Source organism: Alligator mississippiensis, chromosome 7 (assembly GCF_030867095.1).
Source record: "Alligator mississippiensis isolate rAllMis1 chromosome 7, rAllMis1, whole genome shotgun sequence".
In the NCBI taxonomy this organism is placed as follows: Eukaryota; Metazoa; Chordata; order Crocodylia; family Alligatoridae; genus Alligator; species Alligator mississippiensis.
Window position 1 is genome coordinate 89,511,080 of NC_081830.1, and position 23,764 is coordinate 89,534,843.

General features: G+C 45.0%; 1 protein-coding gene across 10 annotated transcripts in view; it reads left to right on the forward strand.

Moving 5' to 3' along the window:
- The window catches only part of DLG1 (discs large MAGUK scaffold protein 1), a 289,256-nt gene that overhangs the window by 26,238 nt on the left and 239,254 nt on the right, over window positions 1-23,764 (forward strand). For all 10 annotated transcript variants that reach the window (XM_059731291.1, XM_059731292.1, XM_059731283.1 and 7 more), the window contains exon 3: window positions 9,323-9,489. In XM_059731291.1, the coding sequence (XP_059587274.1) occupies window positions 9,323-9,489 (167 nt within the window). The remainder of the gene's footprint in view (window positions 1-9,322; window positions 9,490-23,764) is intronic.

The following is a 23,764-nucleotide window of genomic DNA, read 5'->3' on the forward strand; positions in this document are numbered from 1 at the left end:
TCTCAAACTTATATTACTTGGTTAAATATCAACAGCACATAGCTAGGACCCCAACTCGAGGAGGCAGCTGGCAGATTTTGCGAGCAGACTGCTGGGTCGACTGCCACTTCTGTGGGCTTATCGTGGTGGGAGACCCACAGCTTTGATTGGCTAAGGGGCTCTGGTGGCCCTGCCCCCACACCACTGAGTGATTGGTGGAGAGGGCTGGCTGTCATACGCTCCAATAATTACATTCTGTACCTGGAAAATAGATACGTAGGTTATAATTTTCCATGTGTAGAATCTGATTATTGGGGGGCTGTCTTAAATTCTGAGTTGTCTTGGAAAATACGGTACTTGGAGAGAAGGAGGAGGTAGGATTAGTTAGTACTGTATCATCAACCTAATGTTAACTGCCTGTTGCCTTGTCCGTATGAATTATGGCAGTTCTTAAAATACATGGGGGTTTTCTGTGTTTGTTTTTGGTTTTCTTAATCTGATGGGGTGGCAGTTTAGCATTTTTATCTTTTACGTTTGGTTATTTGATCCCCAGCTCTTTCAGTGCACATCATTGAACTGCTGCATGAAACGAGACTGCTTTCTATGTCGAGGGGCCTTCAGAGACGGAAGAAAAGATTGCGTGGCAATGCTAACACCGAGGGGCACTTAAAACCCAGGACACCCCAGTGTCTTGTTGTTTCTTGACTCTGGAGGATTTCACTTTAATTTTGGAAGGACTTTGCTTAAAAAGACACCACCTCATGATGATAGGCTCAAAAATGATCCTTTTTAGCTTTTCACAGTATTATTGTGGTGTATTTTTTGTAGCGCACTATTTTTTTAAATGAAAGCCATGGAAAAACAAAACGTTTTATGAAGGATGATTTGAGGATGGTTGCAGTAGAATAAATTTTAGTTAAAACCACTGGACTTTGCATAACCCACTGGATCATAACATCAATTGAAAATGTGTTTAAATATCTAAGATAAAAAACCCTGCCATTAAATAGTTGGTAATGTCCTTTCTCATTGTGTTTTGTTTTTTGTTTAATACTTTCTAAGAAGTTTGAAATAACATTAATACTGAATTTTGCTTCTGTTCATTTCCTTTCTATTCACACCCCCCCCTTTTTTTCAAATGGAGTTGAAGTAAACACTTTCATTTGTATTGTGCTATGTCATTGCTAAATATCTTTAGTTTTTCAATCATCCAGGCTAGGAGGTGGGCACTTGCCTGTTGCAGGCCTCTCTTTTGGGTCCTGCAAGAATAACGACTTGTTTTTTAGTGAATTTAAGATTCTAGATGTGAGACTGGTTTTCTCCTGAGGAAATTCTACACAAATCTTGACATTCCCATGAGCCCAGACGTCCAGGGAACAGGATATGATCGCCCCCTTCAAAATTGAAGGTAACATGAGCCAACAGACATGAAAGTTATGGCTATGGTTGCTTTCCTCTCGTGCTGTGTTTAATGACTGTAGCCTGTGCAGAAGGTAAGCACATGCACAGTACTCCAAGCACTGCGAGACCATGTGAGAGCTCCCTTTTCTCCTGGCTCTTGCTGTACCTTGCATTGTAGTATTGGTGCTTCAGCAGTGGTACGTCGGACTGGAAACACCCGTTGTTTTATGTAGGGGTGTGCGGGGTGAGGGCTTGTTACATGCACATCAGCAGTGAGTGCATGAGAACCTTTTATCTTCTTTTTTTGAGGTACTAATGATATCCTGTCTTCTGCTGGTCTGCTTCAGTGCACTTTCTGGTTGGAGTACTTCACTGTTCATTATTCTTTAGAAACGACATTAATACTCTGGCAATAGGTGCAGCTACAAATGTAGGCAAGGACAAATGTTGTTCAGCGTAATTTCAGTAATGGTGGTGTTAATATTGCAAAAATAGATGACGTGTATAAATAAAAAAACACACACAAAAAGAGAGGAGTCTAGTCAAATAAATGTATAGGTGTTGAGATGTGTATGCAATAATGAAATTGTAGTCAAATATCTCTAAATTGAGTAGTTTCATGATTTTTCTTGCATGTAGTACTCAGCAGCTAGAAGCAAAATATGAATTTACATCTACTTACATCACATTTCCCAGTACTAATTCTCCCAGTTACAGAAGTATGAACTCGCGGTGGTTTTTAGGACCGTACTAGCCAATTGCCCGTCAAGAATGATGGGGGGAGGGGAGCCCGTCTGGGTCCGCTCCCCCCTTCCCTCCTACTGCTTAGGGTCCAGGCCCATTCCCCCCCCCTGCGCTGCAGCACCGGGGGGAGGAGAAGAGTGGGCCTGGGCCCGATGCGGGGGAGGACCAGGTCCGAGGGTGGTGAGAAGCCGGCTTGCCACGAGCTGGGCTGTGGGCAGGGGGAAGAACAGTGGGCCCAGGCCAAAATTGGAGGGGGGATGGGAGGAGCAAGCAAGTTGGGGATGGGGGAGGATGTTGGGACCAGGCGGATGTGGGGAAGAAGGCCCGCTTCCTTATACCCACTTGTGCTACTGGATGGAAAGTGGGCGTTTGAATTTTGGAAGCATTATATTAATTTCTAATTTACAAATATATAATTAATCTATACTTGCATTTTAGTCAGTATTTTCTTACAGCGTATTAAAGGGCTGTATACATATATATGGCTTCCAAACTCTGCAGAGCGTAGCTATATCCCAGTATTACGTATGCTTTTGCTGGAGGCCTCAGAAAAAAATCTTAGCTGTTTCACTTGCCGATAGATTTGGCAAGCAGGCTCTGCCTGATTTCTAAGGAGCAACAAAAAATACATTTGAAGGAAAGGGAAGGTATCATATTGCTAGATAGGATCCTTGTCCTCAGTAGAAATGTAAAATTTCTAGAAAATTTGAAGATGCAGGGAGAAACTTCCTTCCTCCCCAAACTAAGGTTTTTAATACACCTCAGAAATTTACTGGCGGTCCTGGGGCTGCTGCAGCAGCAGTCCTGCCGCATGGAGCCCGGCGAGCAGGCGGAGTGTGGCTCTGGCCGGCTAGGCTTCCGTTTTGAGTGACAAGTATGCACCGCTCTGCTTTTTTTTCCCCACAGGTTTTTTTAACCCTGAATATCCAGGGGTCAAAACCTCCCCTGCACTGCTCCCTTGCAGGACAGAGAACAAGTGAACGTGCAGATATGTCTGTGGTGCCACGTACCTCACAGCTGTGCTTGTCTGGACGAGTCCCAAGTGTGTTGTCTGTTTAGCAGTTGTATCGCTATGACGTTCACTGCTATCTTTTAACTCTGCTACCTTTGAAACTTGGGTCTAAGAGGTATGCGTGTGCAGGCTGACAGCAGAATTGTTTGTGAATGAATTTCTCCACTTTCATTTCTTCTCGACACCAGTGGAGATGCAGTTAGATTTCTTGGCTGGCTTTATTTTGGCCGAGAGTTGAAGAATGCTCCAAAGAAGTGATGGGTCTGATTCTCGTAGCACATGAAGAGTCTGCAGTCGGTTGCTTTTGCAGAGAGTTCTCCTGGTGAACCCAGAAGTCCTCATTACGACGTACTGTCCTACGTTTTCAATCACTTGGAGATTTTCAGTGATCACTTACTTAATAAGCCACGTTTTTACTGCATTTTTAACAAACATCATTTTCTTTCCTATACTATTTCGCCGAGAAGCTTCAGTGTTACCATTTTATTCCTTTCGTATTTTCTTGCTTGCTGCTTTTTCAAAATTATAGTTACAATATGAGTAGTTTTAACACACCTTAAACTTACTTTGTTCTTTTATTGATCCTGCTCAGTGGCCAACTTGATGAAATTATCAAGCAGCAGGTATAAGCAATGGGAGACATGTTTTATCATAGGAATGTGTGAATATTTGTCCGTGTCCATCATGGTGTCTCATGCTGGTTTCATATTACCAGTTTGTCAGCAGAGCAAACCCTTTCATACTTTTGCTCTTCCCTAGGACTGCAGAACATACCAGTAGTGAAACTTGTGAAGCATTTCTTAATGGGGAAATGGTTCAGAGCCCTACTTGGTTCATGCGGTCTCAGCAGTCTGGGATGTGGGGGGTCATGTGTTGTTTTAGAGAAGCAGGACTCCCGGGCCAGGCTTTCTCTGGAGTTTCTTTTTGATGGCTTCTCACAAGCGCAGCAGTTCATTAATGTGGTACTCCCCCCTGATGTTGAGAAGTAGCCGGTCATGATTACCCTTCATTGTTCTGAAAAACCTCTGACCATTGCCTTGCTGACTGATGCCGTTTTTGTGAGTTGGAGGCTGCTTCTGTTTACTCTGTTTGGTCTTGGCATCAAGGTGACCCCCTGTCTTGTTCTGGAGCAGGGACTTCTTACTCCGGACATTTTGTGACTTGTTTGAAAGGAATCCACAATTCCAAGCACCCTGGTCACCCATCTGTCTGCTTGACCGCTTTCTCGCGCGCCAGTCTTCACTGTGGATGGCAGGTACTGACCAGTGCTTGATGCCCGGTTCTCTGCTCTGTACTTGACTGCTGATTTGTCTGTCATGCATTGCCATCTTCCACCACTTGTTAAGGTGGGACAAACTCTGGGGCATTTTGACCTTGGTTCATCCTCAGTGCTGATTCTTCCTTGCTTAAACTCAGCTGCCAGTGTTGCCACTACGTCTGTATGGATTTCCTCTGGGCTCAGGTCTTTCTCATGGAGGTGTGGTCACTGCTCTGAGTTCACTCTTCTCCATTTCTTAAGTTCTTGGTGATTGATTCACTTTGATGTGTCATTGTACAATTCTGCGTAGCTTGAAAACTAAATTGCTAACAAAGAAGCATATCAAAACGGTAGTACTTTGACTTGTGAACTTCCTTGGGCCCTAGCACAGTAATTGAATTAGACTAGATGAGGGGTGGGCAAAATATGGCCTGTGGGTTGCATCCAACCCACCAGGCAAATTCATCTGGCTTGTAGGTGCCCACCAACTAATTGTACCCCACCCAGCCCATGCGCCTCACTCCCACCCTTGCCCAGCCAGCACACAGCTTCTGGGCAGGACTGCTGCTGCCGCTGCTGCAGCTGTCGGCCGCCCTGCTCGGCTTCTCTGGCATCCCGCTTGCTTCAGGCAGCAAGTAGGGAAGGGGCCAGGGGGGAACTGCAGCTGGGCCGGAGTGTGGCGCATGGGGCTGGGGCTGGCAACAGCATGGAGCCTGCACCCAGGGGGGATGTGGAGCTCAGGTGGGCAGGGTGTGGGTGTGAGGAGGGGTGTGGGGTCCCCCCGCATGGCGCAAGGCTCTGCTGCTGCCAGCAGCAAAAGGAGCAGGCGGGGGCTCTGAGTGCTTGGGGCTCTGGCCAGCACTGGCATGCGGTAGCCAGGCCGGCCCGCCGCTATCGTGCGGGGCTCCCTGCGGCGCACATGCAGCTCCTGGCACTCGTGTGCTGTTGGGGGGAGCCCCACGTGATGGAGCCGGCTGCCTTCGCCACTCCCTGCCATGCAGGTCCCAGGGCTGCGCTGGGAAGCAGGGGGCAGGGTGCCACCAGTGCCAGGGGCTGTGTACCGTGGGAGGGAGTGTGTGGGGTCCCCACAACCCCTCCCTCTCTCACACCCCACAGATGCCATTCCCCACACATCCCACACACAGCATGTGAGTAAGACTTCAGTTCTGAGTTGTGATGCAATCCCCACTGTATGGTACGCAGACACAAATCGTGGCAAAATAACGGAGGTCATACAGGGTAACGTATGTTCTAGTAGGTGTTTGACTCTTAGTGTATGATTGGGGTTTTTTCTGGCTCTAAGATGGCAGCCTTCCCCTCCCAAAAGGAGCATTTCTGGGGGGCAAGGGGAAGGATTTCTGGTGGCAAAGGTCAGGGGCTAGGGGGTGACCAGGAGGCGGGACGCCTGTTAAGGGGCGGAGCTACCCTTGCAGCCCTCAGTAGCTCACCAGAACTTAAGTGGCCCTCCAGCTGAAATAGTTGCCCACCCCTGGGATAGATACTTTCTGAATAGTCTCTTACATGAGGGTTTTAATAGCCCCGGTTTCGCCCTGCCACTTGCCTCCCCCCACTGCTGCCTGTCCCTTGTGCCTGTGCTTGCCTCCCCCCTTGCCCTCTGCTCGTTCCACCCCCTTGCCTGTGCTGATCCCTGCTGCCCACCCCCGTACCTGCTGTCCCTATCCCCCACCCCTCACACTTCCCCCCAAGAGAGAAAATTGTCACTAGAGGCAGAAAACTGTGCTGGTTCAAGCCTTACCTTATTCAACTCTGGGCAGGTCCCAAAAGAGCAGCTTTTGGTAGGAGGACTCAGTGCCGTAACAGCAAAAAAGCAGATTGGTGCTCATTGTTTGTGGTCCAGGAAAAGTAGAAATTTCAGTTTTAAAAGGTATAAAACATAAATATCTAAACAGTAATGTTAAATAATGTGCTTGATGAAGATACTTTAAATGGGTTGAGACGTAAAATTGCTGATCTGGACCTAGTGTTGGAAGGAACAAGCCTCTAGCCTTTCATGATTGGCATGACACAATAGCATCGTTCTCTAGAACGTGGTTGTCGGGCATCTTCGTGCTGTTATGTACTAAACGAGGTGCACAGACAGCTCCTGGATGTCCAGATACAGTAGTGTTTGCGTTTTACAGACTGAAAATGTACATAGAAACCAATATTATAATTTACTCATTGACTTCTTTTAAAAAACAAGCAATCCTTCAATTTTTCTGAACAAGAAGGCAGTGCAGAACAGACCAACTAATTCCATTATCAGATGGTTCCCATACCTTCCATGTTTCAGTTGCATGTGCTTCCTGGTGTCACTGGTATGGCGATAAGACCACAGCTAGATGGGCGTGCAAGGAAATGAGCCCTTTTGAAATAAACCAGTCTGCTGTGTTGATTGTGCATTCTGCTGCAAATGGCATGACTTAACTGAATAGTAACAGGATTAAGAATAGATGCCCTAGATTGCTACTGTAAAACACTTACAGAAATAGCTTTCTCCTATAAATAATGTAGTAACCTTCTTAATGTGGCTAATGCAGAACACGGTTAAAAATTAAATTCTCTCCTAAAGTATCCAGTTGTATTAGACCAGTGGTTTTCAACAGTTTTTCATTTGCAGACCCCTAAAACATTTCAAATGGAGGTGTGGACCCTTTTGAATTGCAAGTGTGGATGTTCCCATGCTTTTGATTGATCAGAGTCACCTTTCATAGCGCCCTTCGACATAGTCTGCAGACCCCCAGGGGCCCACAGACCACAGGTTGAAAACCACCATATTAGACTATATCCTGAATCTTGCATATAAAAAATGTTTGATTAAATGTTGATTAATAGTAGTGACATTCATGCAGAGAACTCGGATATGGAAATATATAATAATAAGAGAAGGGTGATGTGGAAAATGAATAAGATACAGGAGACTTAGTCTTTTTTGGCTTGGATAGTTTCTGGAACTCTCTCTCAGAAACACTCTCATCTTTCCCTTTTTAACTCTTCCAACCCAGTAGTGCTGAGAGCAAACATGGTTTTGAAACTAGATGTTATGTAACCAGTTGGTCTGAATTTTTGAGTGATCGGATGTATATAAAAGTGCGATTTAAGTACAGTAATGGTACTGCTGCTGTTTTCTGTATTGGTGGAGAAGATGATCTCTTTGTAGGAATCTTCTGGGTCGTTGAGTCCACACCCCTCACCACTCCCTGAGCACCCCCCCCACTCTCCCAACATGTGTACACACCCCCACACACCCCTTACCAGTCCTGCCCCCCCGACAGAGCAGGACATGCAGGGAGAAGATCACACTTGTCCCACTCCTGAACACTGCTCCCGCTCACCCAAAGCCCCATAGTGAGTTTTGGTGAGTTGTGCGGGGGACAAGGGTGCTGACCCAGTCCATGACAGCACATCAAAACTCCCTGTGTAGTCCTTGGGCCCAAATAGTTGCGCACCCCTGAACTAAATGAACGCAAGTGTAAGGATGATGCAGGTTCTAGGCATATATGTGGGATTATGGCCAAAAGCCATCTAAAATGATAGATGTATGCAATTCCACTGAATTGAATTAATCAAACATGAAACTTAAATGTAGTGTCTAGTTGCATCTAACTTGTCTTTGTTTTTTAGCAGGAATAATATAGATTAAGTAAAAGTTCCTCATCTGTGTCCAGTTCTGGGTGCTGCGCTTCAAAAAAGACATGGAGAATCTTGAAAGGGTCCAGAGAAGGGCCACACAAATGATTAGGGGCCTGGAAGACAAACTTTATAAAAGACTAGGGGATCTGGGACTGTTCAGCCTGGGGAAGAGAAGACTGAGGGGGACTTGGTGGCCGTCTAGAAGTATGTAAGGGGTGAATATCAGGAGCTGGGAGACAGACTGTTCACTAGGGCGTCCCAGGGGAGGAGACAAGGAGCAATGGCCATAAATTGTCTGAACATGGTTTCAGGTTGGATGCAAGGTACCCTTTACGGTAAGGGTGACCAAAACCTGGAATAGACTTCCCAAGGAGGGGATGCAGTCCCCAACGTTGGAAGTCTTCAAGAGGAGACTGAACAGATACCTTCCTGGGATCATTTGATCTCAGCCATATTCCTGCCCAGAGCAGGGGGTTGGGGTCGATCTTTTGAGGTCCCTTCCAGCCCTTCATTTCTATGATTCTATGATCTGCTTGTCCTGATCAGTCTCAAAGATGCTGTAATTTGCAGCTAACTTTGCTGTGCTTTAGGCAGATCTATGGCAGCCCTAATAATAGTATTCCTTTGCATCTCTTTCACAGTTAATAGCCTTTCAGTAGTTTGTACACAGTCTAAGAATGTTCTTCAAGTTTGATTACTTTTAGTCTTCGTTAAGCACAACATTTATTTCCAGAAAAGGTTGTGAATGTTCTTTGTACCTCCATAGCTGTTAGTTTTGTCCTTCTCAGTTATTGCCTGATGCTAGTAAATTAAGTAAGCAACTTTTTGGAAAGTAAAATAACACAGGAAAATGCTTCCGCTGTCGTTAAATGCTGTAGCTTCAAAACTTATGCTGATACCCTTGGACTCTGACACTATCAAATTACTTTTTTTTAAAAGAAAACAACCCTTAAAAAAAAACAAAACCCAAAACAACCCAAAATAGACAACAGTGGGTAATTTTAGGGGAAAATATACATACAACTTGTAACAAAAAAAAAAAAAAATCAAAGAGCTCAATTAGAATCTTTATCTTGGGTAAATTGTTAATTTTTAGTATGCTAATTGGTAAATCAGCCTTTGCTGCTCTTTCATGAAAGGAACATTGCCTTAATTCTGTATCTGGAATGGATCAGAACCAGAACAATGTTCATACTTGTGCAGTTGTCTTAAGTTTACTACAGACCAAACTAATACAGTTTTATTATGAAATCTGATCGCTGAACCTTTTTTGTTTTTTTTTTAAACATTTCTAGATATTCAAGAATTTTATGAAGTGACCTTATTGGACAATCCAAAAAGCTTTGATCAGTCAAAGCCATCTGAACCAGTACAGCCTGTGAACACTTGGGACTTCTCTAGCCTTCCAAGCACAACCGTGACATCGGAAACACTGCCAAGCAGCCTTAGCCCAAGTGTAGAGGTATCATATGAATTGTCATAATTACATTAATTATTGATCATGCAGTGTAGGATGATTACCCTGTATTAAGTACTCCCTGCTTTATGAGAAGTTACACAGCTGGTTTGAGGATATCAACTTATTTATAAGTTTTGTTTTCTAGTCTTCCTCCTTTTTGTCTTAAAATGTCCTATGGTTATAAGTACTGCATTTACCTGACTCAAAAATGACTTAGAATTTAAGACGACATGGGATCCTAGACACGGGGTAATTGCATCCTAGACATAGGAAAGCAGTGGTGGGGGGCATGCAGTGGAGAGCCAAGTGGCAGCAGGGGCAGAATTTAGTTAAAAATAAAAAAAGAAAGGTCCACCTTCAGCATAGCAAAAAAGGTAGCTGTGGGATATCTAGATTCTTTACTAGATTCTTCGTTTAAAAGGTCCTGAAATGGGGTGGCAACTTCTGAAAATATTCTGCAATAGACTTTTCAAGAAGCAAGGAACCAGTCAAGCCAGGTGACTGTAACGCAATGGCAGATGCATTTGATGTTTTCACATAGAAAGGATCCATTTGAACCTCTTTTAGTTGTGTCCTAAATTACTTGTAATTACTCAGGGGAAAATAGAAATGTCACTGTAGTCAGATTAATGAAAATCTGCTCAACACGCAGGAATATTTGAACAACGTATGGATGGAAAATGCTGAAAATAGGCTATTATGCAAAGCAGTGTTATGCATTGAGCCAATTTTTTATGTTGAATTTGAGTAATTCTCTTAAAAGAAAAATGTGGTTCAGAGACAGACCACAAAAATGACTGGGCCTATTAATCATGTATGTTTTTCCGTTAACCAGCTGGAAAGAATGCAAGTGATGCGAGTCCTTTTATGGGAATATAGGTATTCTTTGCAGAGTTCACACGGTTGGTTGCTAAAACCTAATTGAGTAGATAGTATGCTTAAGCTTTTGTAAAATGCTTGACCTAGTACCGTGGGACATTCTGATCGCTTGCGTTGTTCAGTTGTAATTTTCAAAAACAGGCTTTGAAAGGGGCTGAGAACTCAACTTGCTTAATGGAGAATCATAGACTTGCAGGTGTTTCTAGGGAGATTCTTCAGGGATTGGTGGTTGGCCTGATGCTATGCTATATTTAAATTGTCTATAAGAATTTGAAATTACTGCAATGACAAAGATTGGAGTGGGAATAATGAGGATGTGATCCAGTAATACAGAGCAGTCTGAATCGCTTAGTGAGCTGGACCAGTAAAATGCTGAACTTCCAGGTACGAGGAGTGTAGGCTTTTAGGGACATGATGAGGGAATGTATCTTGCAAAGCAGCAACTGAATAAAAGGTTTAAGGGTCATAACGAACAACTGCACATGTGTTTCCAGTGCTGTGACAAAAAGAGTTAAAGCAATCTTGGGATGTATAAAGACAGGAGTGGATTCATTTTACCTATGTTTTAATGCCTCGCTGAGTTTTCGTCAAGCTTCTTTTCAGTATCATCCTTGTCTGTGCTTTGCACGTGCTTAATAAAATTTGCATTTGCAGGCATTCGTATTTAAACAAAAATGTTATAAAAATGAACTGAAAATAGGGTCTTGTGGCCTGAATTGGGTGGTCAGGAAATTAGATATTTTATATCCTGCTTTGTCTCAAGTTTGCGTGGCGTGGGTTGTGTTACCTGTCGTTTTTGGACCTCGCCTTGTGTAGCTCAGTTCAATTGTGAAGTTCAGTTTTGAACTGGAAATACTTTGCACAGATGTAAATGACTGCACATTGTGCAACACGGAAGAAAAGAACTCTGTTTTTTATGGTGGTTTTACCAACTCTTATTTTATAAAATAGAGTTGAAATAAAATTTTGGGTGGTGTTTCTTACAGTTCAGATAATGTTTTAGAGCATTGGGTATTTGGCACCTGTTTAAAATGGGAGTCAAATTCAAGTGATCCCATAAAATCTTTCAGAATCTATGATAGGCTAGCTTCACTTAAACTCCACTTGTATTTTTGCCATACTTTGAAGGCTCTCTTTTGGAACCTTGCCCAATAAAAAGGTAATTAGATTTGAGGAAAATGGATACAAATTTGTGACTTATGGCTGGAAACTAATATAAATGCTACTTTATTTTACTAGCAAAAAAAAAAATTATAGATAGGAATGTCAGGTATGATTTAGGTACACTTCAAGTTTTCAGCTGGTGTGTGTAGATAAAGAGACCGGCTCATCTAATCTTATGGAAAAATGCATATATGCTTAATGGAGAATTATATGTAAAAGTATCAAGAGTTTTTTCTTAATGTTTTTGGCTTTCTTTGCGTAGCACAGGCATGGCAGATATGTGCTTTACATTACATTACTGATCATTTCTGTTCAGTTATCTCAGGGGTGGCTAGCCAGTGGCATGTGAGCCATAACTGGCTTGGACAGCCTGTGTGGGGCACATAATGGATCAGGGAGGGGGCAGGTAGTACGGTGGCAGAGCAGGCAGGAAGCAAACAGTGGAGTGGGAGAGGGCAGGGAGCAAAGAGCAGAGCAGCATATTGGGCAGAGGAAGGGGACTGGAATTGCACTTGAGGAAAGTTCAGTGCAAATTTGTGACATTCCTGCAAAAAGCGTGGCCCCCACTGATTTATTTATTAGATTTACATGTCACCTTTTCTAACAAAGGCTTAGGATGACTTAAAGTGGAGAACAAAGTAATGTATAAAATGAGCAAATGGGAGAACAAGTAAAGTATAAAAAATAAGCTACTGAGAAATCCTTCCCCAAACAGTATCCTGAATATTTGAATATGGGTTACAGCTACACTTCATGCCAGTGTCATCTTGAAAATCCCAAGTCTACTTTTTGCTTTGTGCAGATAGATTTTGACATAAATATGAGTAGTCACAGAGGAGAAACTTGTGTGCTTTGACTAATGTAAAACATTTGCTCTTACCCGTAAGCACGTGAGTATGAAGAATGCAATACCCCAATCTCAGAATTATAGCACTTATCCTTCGAGTACAGAATCAGTTTTTTGATCAGTCAGAAGTTATTTGTTTAGAGCTAAATAAATGGGTCTTAAAAAAAAAAAAAAAAAGTAAGCACCCAGTTTCAGTTCATTGTGAATTATTTTAATGGAATAATATCATAATTCAGCACACTTGTGGGTAATAGACTCAGCCTTTCGAAATCCTGGCATTGGCTTTAAAATCATGAGACTTGAAAGAAGAAAGGTTTGTTTTTCTGGTTCCTGAGTCTTTCAAGTACATTCAGGTCCTATTCCTGGCATTCCTCGACCGTGAGAGCAGGAAACTTAAGCAAAAATGGAACCCCACATTTTCATGTATTCTCGTGATTCCCGTATGGGGCCGTCAGGTCAGGTGGGCAGCCAATTAAATCAGTCTAGCCAATTATCAAACCTCATTGATTTCAGTTGTAAAGGAACTGCTTCCACGGTTTATTCATGCCTGCTTCAGTTTTGCAGTGTTGTAACAGATTTTAACTTTGAGGGACTGGTGAAAATTTGTGCTGCAATTTTGTATGTACGCTGACTTTTAACATTTAGGATTCGTGTTAATTCAGGCACTTCTACTATTACCAGAAACTGCAAGTTTTTCCAACACGGCCTCTCATGTTTTACTGCCAAGAATTCTTGTGACAAAAGCTGCCCTTTTTCAAAAGGGTCGTTATCTTCCATTGTTTTCAACTATTAGGTCACATACAGCTCTGAATAGAGATGGCTGCTGACTTCATTCCCTTTGGAAGAAACAGAAGATAGTCGCAGTTTGGAAAGAAGGTGATTCTTCCTTAGTTTTCCTAAAGGAGTGTTTTAATGCATCAGACTCCTGATGGAACCAATCCAGCATGTGAAATGATAAAAAAAAAATGAAGATTAAGCTAAATATTTCTCTTCAAAATTAGTTTACCAGATCTTGAGAGGGCAACGGGAGGAAGAACCAGGGTTGTGCGCATTGAAAGTGGTACTAGTGTACGTGCGCGTGTATGCTTGCTTGTGCGTGCGCATTCGTGTAGGTATGGGATGTGGCTGCCAGGAAACGCATGGAGGAAAACTGCAGCTGCTCCATCTGCTGTGGTGACTAGAGGTTAATACTTCGTGTTTTCAGATAATCGAAAGTAATACTGTTTCTTGTTTACTGTTAAGATAAAAAAGAATTACAGTTACGTTTCAAGACAAAACATGTTAAAAGATTGTTAAGACTAGGGGTATCAGTAAGGTGGAATATTTTAAGCCAAGTTGATTCAGAGTTAAATTTATCCTTACAAAGAATACAAAAAAAGAGGGCAGTGGTTCTTCACGTTAGCCTGGCGATCCATGAAACAGCTGAGCAGGTAATATGCTGTTGTCAACATTATATTTTGCTTGTCCCATAAACCTTGACTTCGACTCTAACTCCTATGATCGCACATGTTTTGTGAGCATCATGTTGCATGCAAGCCTTGGGTGGGGGACCATGCTGTTGAGATATTAATTAGCAGTATTAGAGATGCGATAGGAAAGAGAAGTCACAGGAGGAGCTCCAATACAGGGAGTGGCTGAGACTCCCCTTTGGTGCCACGTACAGGGATGGTGGCTGTTTCTGAGTGTAAAAGAACAGCTTGCTTCACTCAGCAGCAGAGTTATAACTGCAGATTGTGTGAGAGTGGAACTGAAAGCAGATCTGTTTAACTTGTGCTAATTTCTAGTGTAGGCTCGCTCTTCAGTGATGGAGGCCTAATTAAGTAACACCAGGTGGGACTCCCATCTACTCGAGTGAATGGTCACAGCTGGTAAGCTGTTGTATTTCTTGAATAGTTCACTTCTTGCCATTTCATGTCTCCATAAACTTTGAAGCAAAATTTTATGGTGATATCTTGTCTTAGACCAACTGTACAGCTGGGTGAGATGTTAGACAAGCTTTTGGGTGCAAAGTGTCCTCCAGGTCCATAAGCTTTTGTTTTTTTGGGTAGGGAAAATTAGCTTTGTGAGTCCTTAAACATGTATTTGACTCAATATTAATTCATTCAGAAATTTTAATGTGTCAAAAACTGATTTGTGTAACAGTTTCATAGTAGTTTCATAGGGTCAGAAGGGATCTGAGGAGATCATCCAGTCCGACCCCCTGCTGTGGCAGGAAAGAGTACTGGGGTGAAACGACCCTGGCCAGATGTTCGTCCAGCCTTTTTTTAAAGACCCCCAGGGCAGGAGCCAGCACCACTTCTTTTGGAAGTTGGTTCCAGGTTCTAGCTGCCCTGACAGTGAAGTAGCACCTCCTGATGTCTAGTCTGAATCTACCCTCCGCTAGCTTGTGTCCGTTGTTTCTTGTAACTCCTGGGAGTGCTCTGGGGATCAGGGACCCCCCCCAGTGCCTGCTGGTCCCCCTTGACTAGTTTGTAGACTGCCACTAGATCCCCTCTCAGCCTTCTCTTGTGGAGGCTGAACAGGTTCAGGTCCCGTCGCCTCTCCTCGTAGGGCCTGCCCTGCTGCCCCCGATCATGTGGGTGGCCTCCTCTGGACCCTCTCCATATTGGCCACATCCCTCCTGAAGTGCGGCGCCCAGTACTGGACACAGTACTCCACCTGAGGCCTGACCAGTGTCGCACAGAGGGGGAGGATCACCTCCTTGGACCTGCTTGAGATGCATCTGTGGATGCATGGCAAGGTATGGTTGGCCTTCCTGACCATGTCCCCACACTGTCGGCCCATGTTCATTGTGGCATCAATAATGACTCCGTGATCCTTTTCTGTCTCGACAGTGATGAGAAGGGGGTTCCCCAGCCTTTAGGTGTGCCTCTGGTTCCTCCTCCCCAGGTGCAGCACCCTGCACTTGTCAGTGTTGAACCCCATCCTGTTCTCCTCCTCCTCCTCTGTAACCTGTCTAGGTCTGCTTGCAGTCTGTTCCTTCCTACTAGCGTACCCACTTCTCCCCACATCTTAGTGTCGTCTGCATATTTGAACAGGGTGCTTTTCACCCCCTCGTCCAAGTCACTGATGAAGATGTTGAACAGTGCGGGCCTGAGGACCGAGCCCTGGGGGACCCCACTGCCCACATCCTTCCAGGCCAAAAATAACCCGTCCACCACCACTCTCTGGGTGCAGCCCTCCAGCCAGTTAGTGATCCATCTGACCATGTAGGCACTGTAGGCCATGTAGGCATCAACACCATTGTCTCCTAGTTTCATTTAAGGTAGTGCAAAAAGAACCTTTACATTTTAATTAATGAGGTGGATGGTAATGAAAAGATATTAGTGGAATTTTACAGATGGTCTCTGATGTAATTAGAAGACAGATGCAGCACATGGAGTAATAAATATCCATTTTGGCCCTGTGTTCAGCAAGTACTCTGAATGAATTTCTAGATGCCAAATCTGTTATTTCATTACCAATATACAGATAAGGAAAACAAGTTATATGTTTGTGCTGTTTTTTAATACATTGGTGTTTAACTACTTCCTATGTTAAGCATGAAAACATGATATAGTTGAACATGGCTCTTAGTAACACTGACCTATACATGGTAGATGTGTATGACCTCGATAGTCTTTGAGGGTGGGCAAAACTACACAAAGATGTTAACTGATTATGTGAATGCCATTTTGTTCTAGTTGTAAGTTGACTTCCTCCCCCCACCTCCCAAGAACTATAAAAATCATGATTGACGTCTACATGGGGTTGAAGTGTAATCAGTGTAAACCATGCAGAACTGCTGTATGGAGCAGGTGACCCTGCATGGCATCCTGAATGGCTGCTGTTATGCCCATAAGGCACAACCTGGTACTCACGTTGTGGCTGGCTCAGTTTGCCCGGGAAAGCGTCTTGTGCTTGGTAACTTGGGTGGTCACCACTGCAGTATATGGGGATCTTGCTGGTCTCTTCTGAAGTGAGGCAGGCATTAATTTTCCATCATGAAGCTAGAAGCTTGGAAGGCCTTAAGAGCCCTGTGCTAAATTAAGGCTTCCAGTCCCTTGAGTCCAGTGCAGGAACCTGGGAAACTTTGAACAGTCCAGGTGGCAGGTCACCCCTGGATCCACAGAGCCAGGAAAAAGCCTACAAGGTGAGTTAGCTGAAAACCTGGGTATACTTCAGAAGAGTGGATGTGTGATACTTAAAACAGATATTTTTTTTTTACAATTGATTGTACATTGAATATTCGGGAAAAGACTAATGATCCTGAAAATTTCTAGCACTAAAGGGGAAAAATGAGGTTAAATTTAAAGTATATAGTTATTTATATATGCATTACTATTTATACATTTATTTATATATTTCATTCTTCTAAAACACAAATTAGCTCATGCTTTTAGGACCGGTCAAATCTCAGATGATACCTGCATAAAACACATTTTCTTCTTCCTGGTGTCCCTCAAAAAGGATGTTTTTTCACACAGCATATTAAAGTATGCAGCTTATTGCCATCGGGTACGGTGGAAGCTGACAGTTTAGCCAGATTGACAAAGCGATTGGACAGATTTTTGGAGGAAAGGGGCATCAGTAGTTATTCAGCAGGGGAGTGAGGGGCACAGCCTCTGAATCAGAACTTCCCAGACCTCAAATGCTGGAGGCTGCAAGGGAGAGAAGAACGGGGCAAACCCAGGTTGTACCCGGCTCACTTCAGCATCCATTCTCTGCCCCTCATGACATAGGAGACAGGGCAAGATGGACCTAGGGTCTGACCGAGTTAGTGGCAGTTCTTATGTTCTTAAAAATGTGGATTTTAAGCCTCTGAAGTCTGGGTAGTTTGGATCAGGGAAGCTGGGCCTCTTTCAGGCTGCGTAGAAGTAATGTTATCTGAAAGGTTATCCAGTAATTGGAGCACCAGTGGCCTTGTGTTCTTCAGGAGAACGGCCTTCTAAGTGAGTGGAATTGTGTCTGTTTATCACAGACTAGAAAAAAGCTGAGGAGTTTGGGACCAAATCATTCTTTCTGCAGAAGAACTCATGCAGATAATGCCTCAAAATTTCTATTGCTCTCTGTTGACAGAAGTGCTTTATGAAGCTCTTTGAAAGAGCACCTGATGAACTATGAACTTCTAAAAAAAGAAAAAAGAGACAGCTTAAAAACCCTAGAACGTGGGTGACTGGATGTAAGGAAACTGTACATCGGTCATTGTTGTCGTTGTCATGGTCGTTAAAAGTCTTAACGCAGTGGGGCAACTGATCTCTGCCCTTCAGTAATATAGGAGGGGGAGCACAGAAAAGGAGCACCAAGGAAATGAGGGGTGAGGGTAGAACTAAGAAAGAATGCCAATGGTGACTGTTACCTAAAGTTAATGTCAGGCTTTAGGTGGTGGAAGTCTTGAAAATGGCTTGGACAACAATAGTCCATTCTCTGAAGAAGGCATTTATTGAGTACAGCAATTTACAATTTTAAGCATAAGGCAAGGAAACAACAGAAAACTTTGCCTAACTTAAGACAACAGAAACTTTTCATAAGTCTTTTGTTGGAGGACAGAGCATCTCCCTGCAGCTGTCCAGGTGTTCAGGAGTCTCTCGGGCCTCCAGTTCTTCTTGGCAGGTAGGACAGAGATCCACAGTCCTCATTTTTGCTTGTTTTTTCTGGGTGATCTTTCACTCTAGCCCCCACTGTCTTGTGAGTTGGAGAAGGGCTAAGGGAAGTTGTCCGTGGTTGGAGAAGGGCTAAGGGATGTCACCCTGACAAACACACCCTTGCTGAGGCATTGGACAGTCAGCAGCAGTTCTTATCGGTTGCTCTCTGGAGGAAGCTACAACCATTGAGGCACTGAACATCTCGCCTTGGTTTGGCCTTTGCATTGATAGATTCATAGATTGTAGTCGGAAGGGACCACAGTGGATCATCGTGTCCGACCCCCTGCCCCTGGCAGGAAAGAGGACCGAGGTCAGATGACGCCAGCCAGGTGACTGTCTAGCCTCCTCTTGAAGGCCTCCAAGCTAGGTGATAGCACCACCTCTCTTGGAAACCCATTCCAGATCCTGGCCACCCTTACTGTGAAACATTTCTTCCTAATATCTAACCTAAATCCACTCTCAACTAGTTTACACCCATTATTCCTAGTCACTCCCTGGGGCGCCTTAGTAAACAGCGCTTCCCCTGTTCCCTGTTGAGCTCCCCTAATAAATGTATAGGTGGCCACAAGATCTCCCCTCAGCCGTCTCTTGTGACGGCTGAAGAGATTCAGCTCTCTCAACCTCCCCCCGTAGAGCCTATCACGAAGGCCACTAACCATGCGAGTGGCCTCCTCTAGACCCTCTCGAGATTCCCCGTGTCCCTCTTGAAGTGCGGCGCCCAAAACTGGACACAGTACTCCAACTGCGGCCTGACCAGTGCCGCATAGAGGGGCAGCATCACCTCCTTTGATCTATTAGTCGTGCACCAGCTAATGCATGACAAGGTGTGATTGGCCTTGTTGATGGCCTTGTTACACTGCCGTCTCATGTTCATCTTGGAGTCAATTATGACTCCAAGATCCTTCTCTGCCTCCGAGCTGCTGAGGACACTCCCCAACCTATAGGAGTACTGGAGGTTCCTCCTTCCCAGGTGGAGTACCTTACATTTCTCTTTATTAAATTGCATCCTATTTCTCTCTGTCCATTGATCCAACCTTTCCAGGTCAGCCTGAATCTGCTCCCTGCCCTCCGGTGTACTACCTTTGCCCCATAACTTGGTATCATCAGCGAACTTGGAGAGGGTGCTCTCCACGCCCTCGTCCAAATTGCTGATGAAGGTATTAAATGGTATCAGTCCGAGGACCGAAACCTGTGGGGACCCCACTGCCCACCTCCCTCCAGGCCGAGAAGGAACCATCCACCACCACTCTCTGGGTGCGGTCCCTAAGCCAGTTGACCACTCACCTGACCGTGTAGGCGTCCACCCCACAGTCTGCTAGCTTCCCAGTCAGGATAGGGTGCGAGACTGTGTCAAAGGCCTTCCTAAAGTCCAGGAAGATGACATCAGCCTCGGGTCCCGCGTCCAGGCAGTGTCTGACCTGGTCATAGAAGGCTACAAGGTTTGTCAGGCAGGATCTACCTGTGACAAACCCGTGCTGGTTTCCCCTCAGCATCGTGTCCCCTGCCGGGCCTGCACAAATGTGTTCTTTGATTATTTTCTCTAGCATTTTCCCAGGAATAGAGGTAAGACTGACTGGTCTAAAGTTACCCGGCTCATTGGACCATTCTGTGTCTGGTCCAAAGGGGGGTGGTAGGTTGGGTAGCCTCCACTCCTTCATACTTTTGCCTAGGCGTACACGTCAAAGGTGTGATGGTCACACAGCTCTGTACAAGTGGATTCATCAGGCACCTGACTCGACCTCTTATGCGCACACCATGATCCAGAGGATCGATGCTTGCCCTCTTTTGGTGTGAGGACACTGTTTACAGAGGGCCTGCTTGAAATCTAATCTGTTGTAGTCTCCTGCTTCCTTAGGTTACATAGGTTATCTACTTCAACATCTTCTCCCATTGGCTACAGAATTAGTTAAAAGGCCCAAAACTGCTGCAGCTGTGCCATGCATTTGAGAGCAGTGACCAACTCCTCTTTGAGAAGAGAGAGAAGTGGAGACACAGCAGACAAGTAGAAGCGCAGAAGCCGAGCTTACCGTCTCATACGGGCTAAAAATAAGTGAAACGTTAGAGAATAGAAGAAAGGTCAAGAAATAAATAAGCATGAAAACAAGTAAAGACAAATGTGGGATATGACAGCAAGAGTAGTAAAGTTTGCACTTCAATGAAATGTGGCAGATTTTTTTGCTTTTCTATGGAGGGCCCATCGAAGGTTTGTTGAACTGACTGGCAGGACAGAAGCAGTGACAGACCCCAGCAGCACTTCAGCGGAGAGCAATGTCTGACCGACCTTTCACTGAAAATTCTGCATCTCAGTTAAACATCCCTGGAAAATTGCACACAACAAAATACCAGTAACCCTAAGCAGTTTTTCTTCTGTTGCCATGACTAACACAGAAATGGCTTTTGGATATGTATTTAGAGATTCCCTGAAGAGCTGGTTAACATTTAACTCAAATTCCAAAGCACATAAGAAACTTAATTGTTTAATTCAAGCAGGCTAAGGAGCCATTGGAACTGATTTGCTAAAACGACTCTGATCTCCTCTTGTTTGGAGAGTGAGGACTGCAACGAAATATAGCAAGAAGATGCAACAACATTAGGAAGAAAGACAATATAGGGCAAAGTCAACCAAGAGAGGAGACCCAGTAGGTCCTGTAAATTATATTACTGACCATTAACCAGCCATTCCTCCACCAGGTTAGGGAAGAGCATTTAAAGCTTGAGATTCATATTTAGTTAACCAAGACTAAAAACAGAACTGAAGAAAATATTACCAATCTGGGACTGAGCAAGCACACACTTTTGAAGGATATAAATACTAAATATATTTTCCCTCTTCTGGGAGTATTCCCCAGGCTCTGCATAGGGAAAACTGTCGCAGACCCCGTGGCTGCATCGAGACAAGCACGGGCGTGCGGTAGGTGGTACTGCACACGGCAGCGCCACACATCACACATGCAGGCGTTCCCCGTGCAGCGGGAGTGGGGGGAGGTTTGACCCTGGGAGACCCCAGCTGAGCTCTAACCAGCTGAGCTAAACGGCCACGTGACCTTCTTTCTTCTTTGGCAATCCCTCGCAGTCAAGGATGATGGCCTTATCCATGGGTCTGAAGATAGCTGACGGGGCCTATCTGGGATTGACAGGCTCTGCTGTAAATATGCCACCACTGTTTGTTTTAGTTAAAAGTTCAGGTGAGCTATGTAAAGCTAACATATTGCCTTTCTGGAAATGTCAGTATTATCCTTGGTACGCCCGGTTTAAGACCACAGTCCCTAATGACATCTACACACATTTTATTTTTCAGTTGAAAAACCACCTCTACTAGGAATGTGAAAGGTTAAACAATTAATCATTTAACTGAAAAGTGCCGTGGCAATCAGCCTTCCAGTTACCCTTCGTCTCTGGGCAGGTGCAGCGTGGCAGGGAAGTGGGGGGCGGGGAAGCCCTGCGGTGCCCCAGCAGGAATCCACAGGCAGCAGGTGGGAGGGAAGGGAAGGGGCGAGGGGGACCAGTACCCGTAGCCTAAGAGGAAGACAGGAAGCAGCCTAATGACCCAGGATCCTGGTTTTCTCTGTTTAAAAATTGTAAATTCTCTGATTAAAAAAAATGCCACTTCTCTGATAAAAACCCCAAACCCGCGATTAAAATGAAACATCGCTATATGTATATGTATTCAACACACTGTTTTATTGATATATTTACAATTTTAAAACAATTTGGAAGCCTAGCAGTGCCTCAAACAGTATAATAAAAATACATTCTAAATACCTATACATTTTGGTATTTGGTTTTGGGTTTTTTATCATGGAAAATCAGAGCTCCCCCTGCTCCCTTCACCCCCCAGGACCCAGGTCCAGGGCCCTCACTCCCAACCCACAGTTCTCTGGCCCTGCTGGTATTCCTCACCTACCCCCAGCCCTGGCAGAGGGGGTCCCCAGCTGCCAGGGCAGTAGGGCCAAAGACCTGAGTCCACAGCCCCCTCCAGCAGTGCCTAAGCCCTGGCTGCCACCCATGGGAGGGGGTGGCTGCTGTGGCAGAGCAGAGGGCAGAGCCCGGCTCCCCCTTGCCCCTGGGCGGCACAGCTGGAGCGGAGCCCATGCGGAGAGCGGGTGGGACCCAGCGCAGCAGGGCAGAGTGGGGCTGGGCAGGAAAGCTCCTTGCTGTTGCAAACCCCAGGCCACCCTGGCGAGGTGCCCCCTGCCCGCCCGGCAGCAGCGAGGGACACAACTCCCACCCAGTCCCACTCTGCCCTGCTAAGTCAGGCCCCGTGCACAATTCTGGGGGGCAAATCCCCCCAGTAGTGTGAGCAGCCAGCCCCCCTACCTCCCGGACCAGTCGCCTGCTGTTCCATCCCACTCCCTGCTGGAGCCCTGCGACTACTACGCCCTGGCCCCAAGCCCCTGCATCACCTCAGCTGGGCAGCAGCAACAGCCCCAGCCCTGCCCAGTTCCCTCCCTCTCTACAGGGGCCTCAGTCCCACGCCGCCAGACTTACCTGTGGGAGCTGTTCTCCAGGCTGCCTGGCGGCCACATGCATGTGTGAGCACACACATGCAGATGGCATCTCCTGTCTGACCGTCCTCGTCCTGCTCCCTCCACCCCCTTGCAGGCTAGAACTCAGCCAGCCTGCAGAGAGCTCTTTGCAAAAGTGAAGAATCCATGTAGTCCTCTGTTAAAATGAGAAATCCGCATTTTTCTCGATTAAAAGGGAAAATCCATGTTTTTTGGGTTTTTTTCATTTTCCCATGGGAAAAATTTTGGCTGGAGGTGCAGACCCCTTTGAATGTAAGTGTGGGTATTTATGTACTTCTGATTGATCATTGTCATCTTTTGTGGACCTCTTTGACGTAGGCTGTGGACTCCCAGGGGTCCACAGATCACAGGTTGAAAACCCTGCTCTAGAGTGATATTCCCCATTCAGTACCCTGCCTGCCATCCACCATCTCTTGCATTACAGATGCCAGTTTTCTCTCCAACCATTCTGTTCAGTAGCCATTAATAGATCATCCATGATTATCCAGTCCTTTTTTTAACTTGACTCTACTCTCTGCCTTCACTACTTTCTGTGGCCATGAATTCCACTAATACATTTTGTAGTGTTTAAAAAAATCCTTCCTCTTGTTAGCCTTAAACCCGTCACTTACTAATTTTAGTGGGTGCCCTCCAATTCTAGTGTTCTTGTTGAACAGCAGTTCCCTGTTCCCTTGGTTCACATCCTTCATAATTTTATAGACCTGTGTCATGTCCCCCCCCCCCCCAGCTTTCTTTCCAAACTGAAGAGTCCTAGCCTTTTCAGTCTTTCCTGGTATGGCAGCTGCTCTGGGTCCGTGATTATTTTGTCTTTCTCTGTGCCATTTCCAATTCTACTGCATCCTTTTTGAGATGTGCGGAGCAGAACTGCAAACTATTCCAGATGTGGGCGCACCATGGATTTGTATAGTGGTATGATGATGTTCTCCATTTTGTTTTCAATCCCCTTCTTAATAATGCACAACATTTTATTGGCTGCAGAGTGAGCTGACATCCTTAGAGAACTGTCTTCAGTGACTCCGAGGTCTCTTTCCTGTGTCGTAACAGCTAGTTCACAACGCATCTCTTCCCTTCTTCAATGTCTGTTCCTTGCTGGACATAGTAAGAAATGAGTATAAAGTTGCAGCACAGCTTCCCTGTCAAATATGCTTCAACTCTGGCTGGAAGGCCTGCATATTGGGATTACGTGGAAGTTCAGTTTTCAGTTTTTCACTTACTCACTTTGAGTCTGCACACCAGGA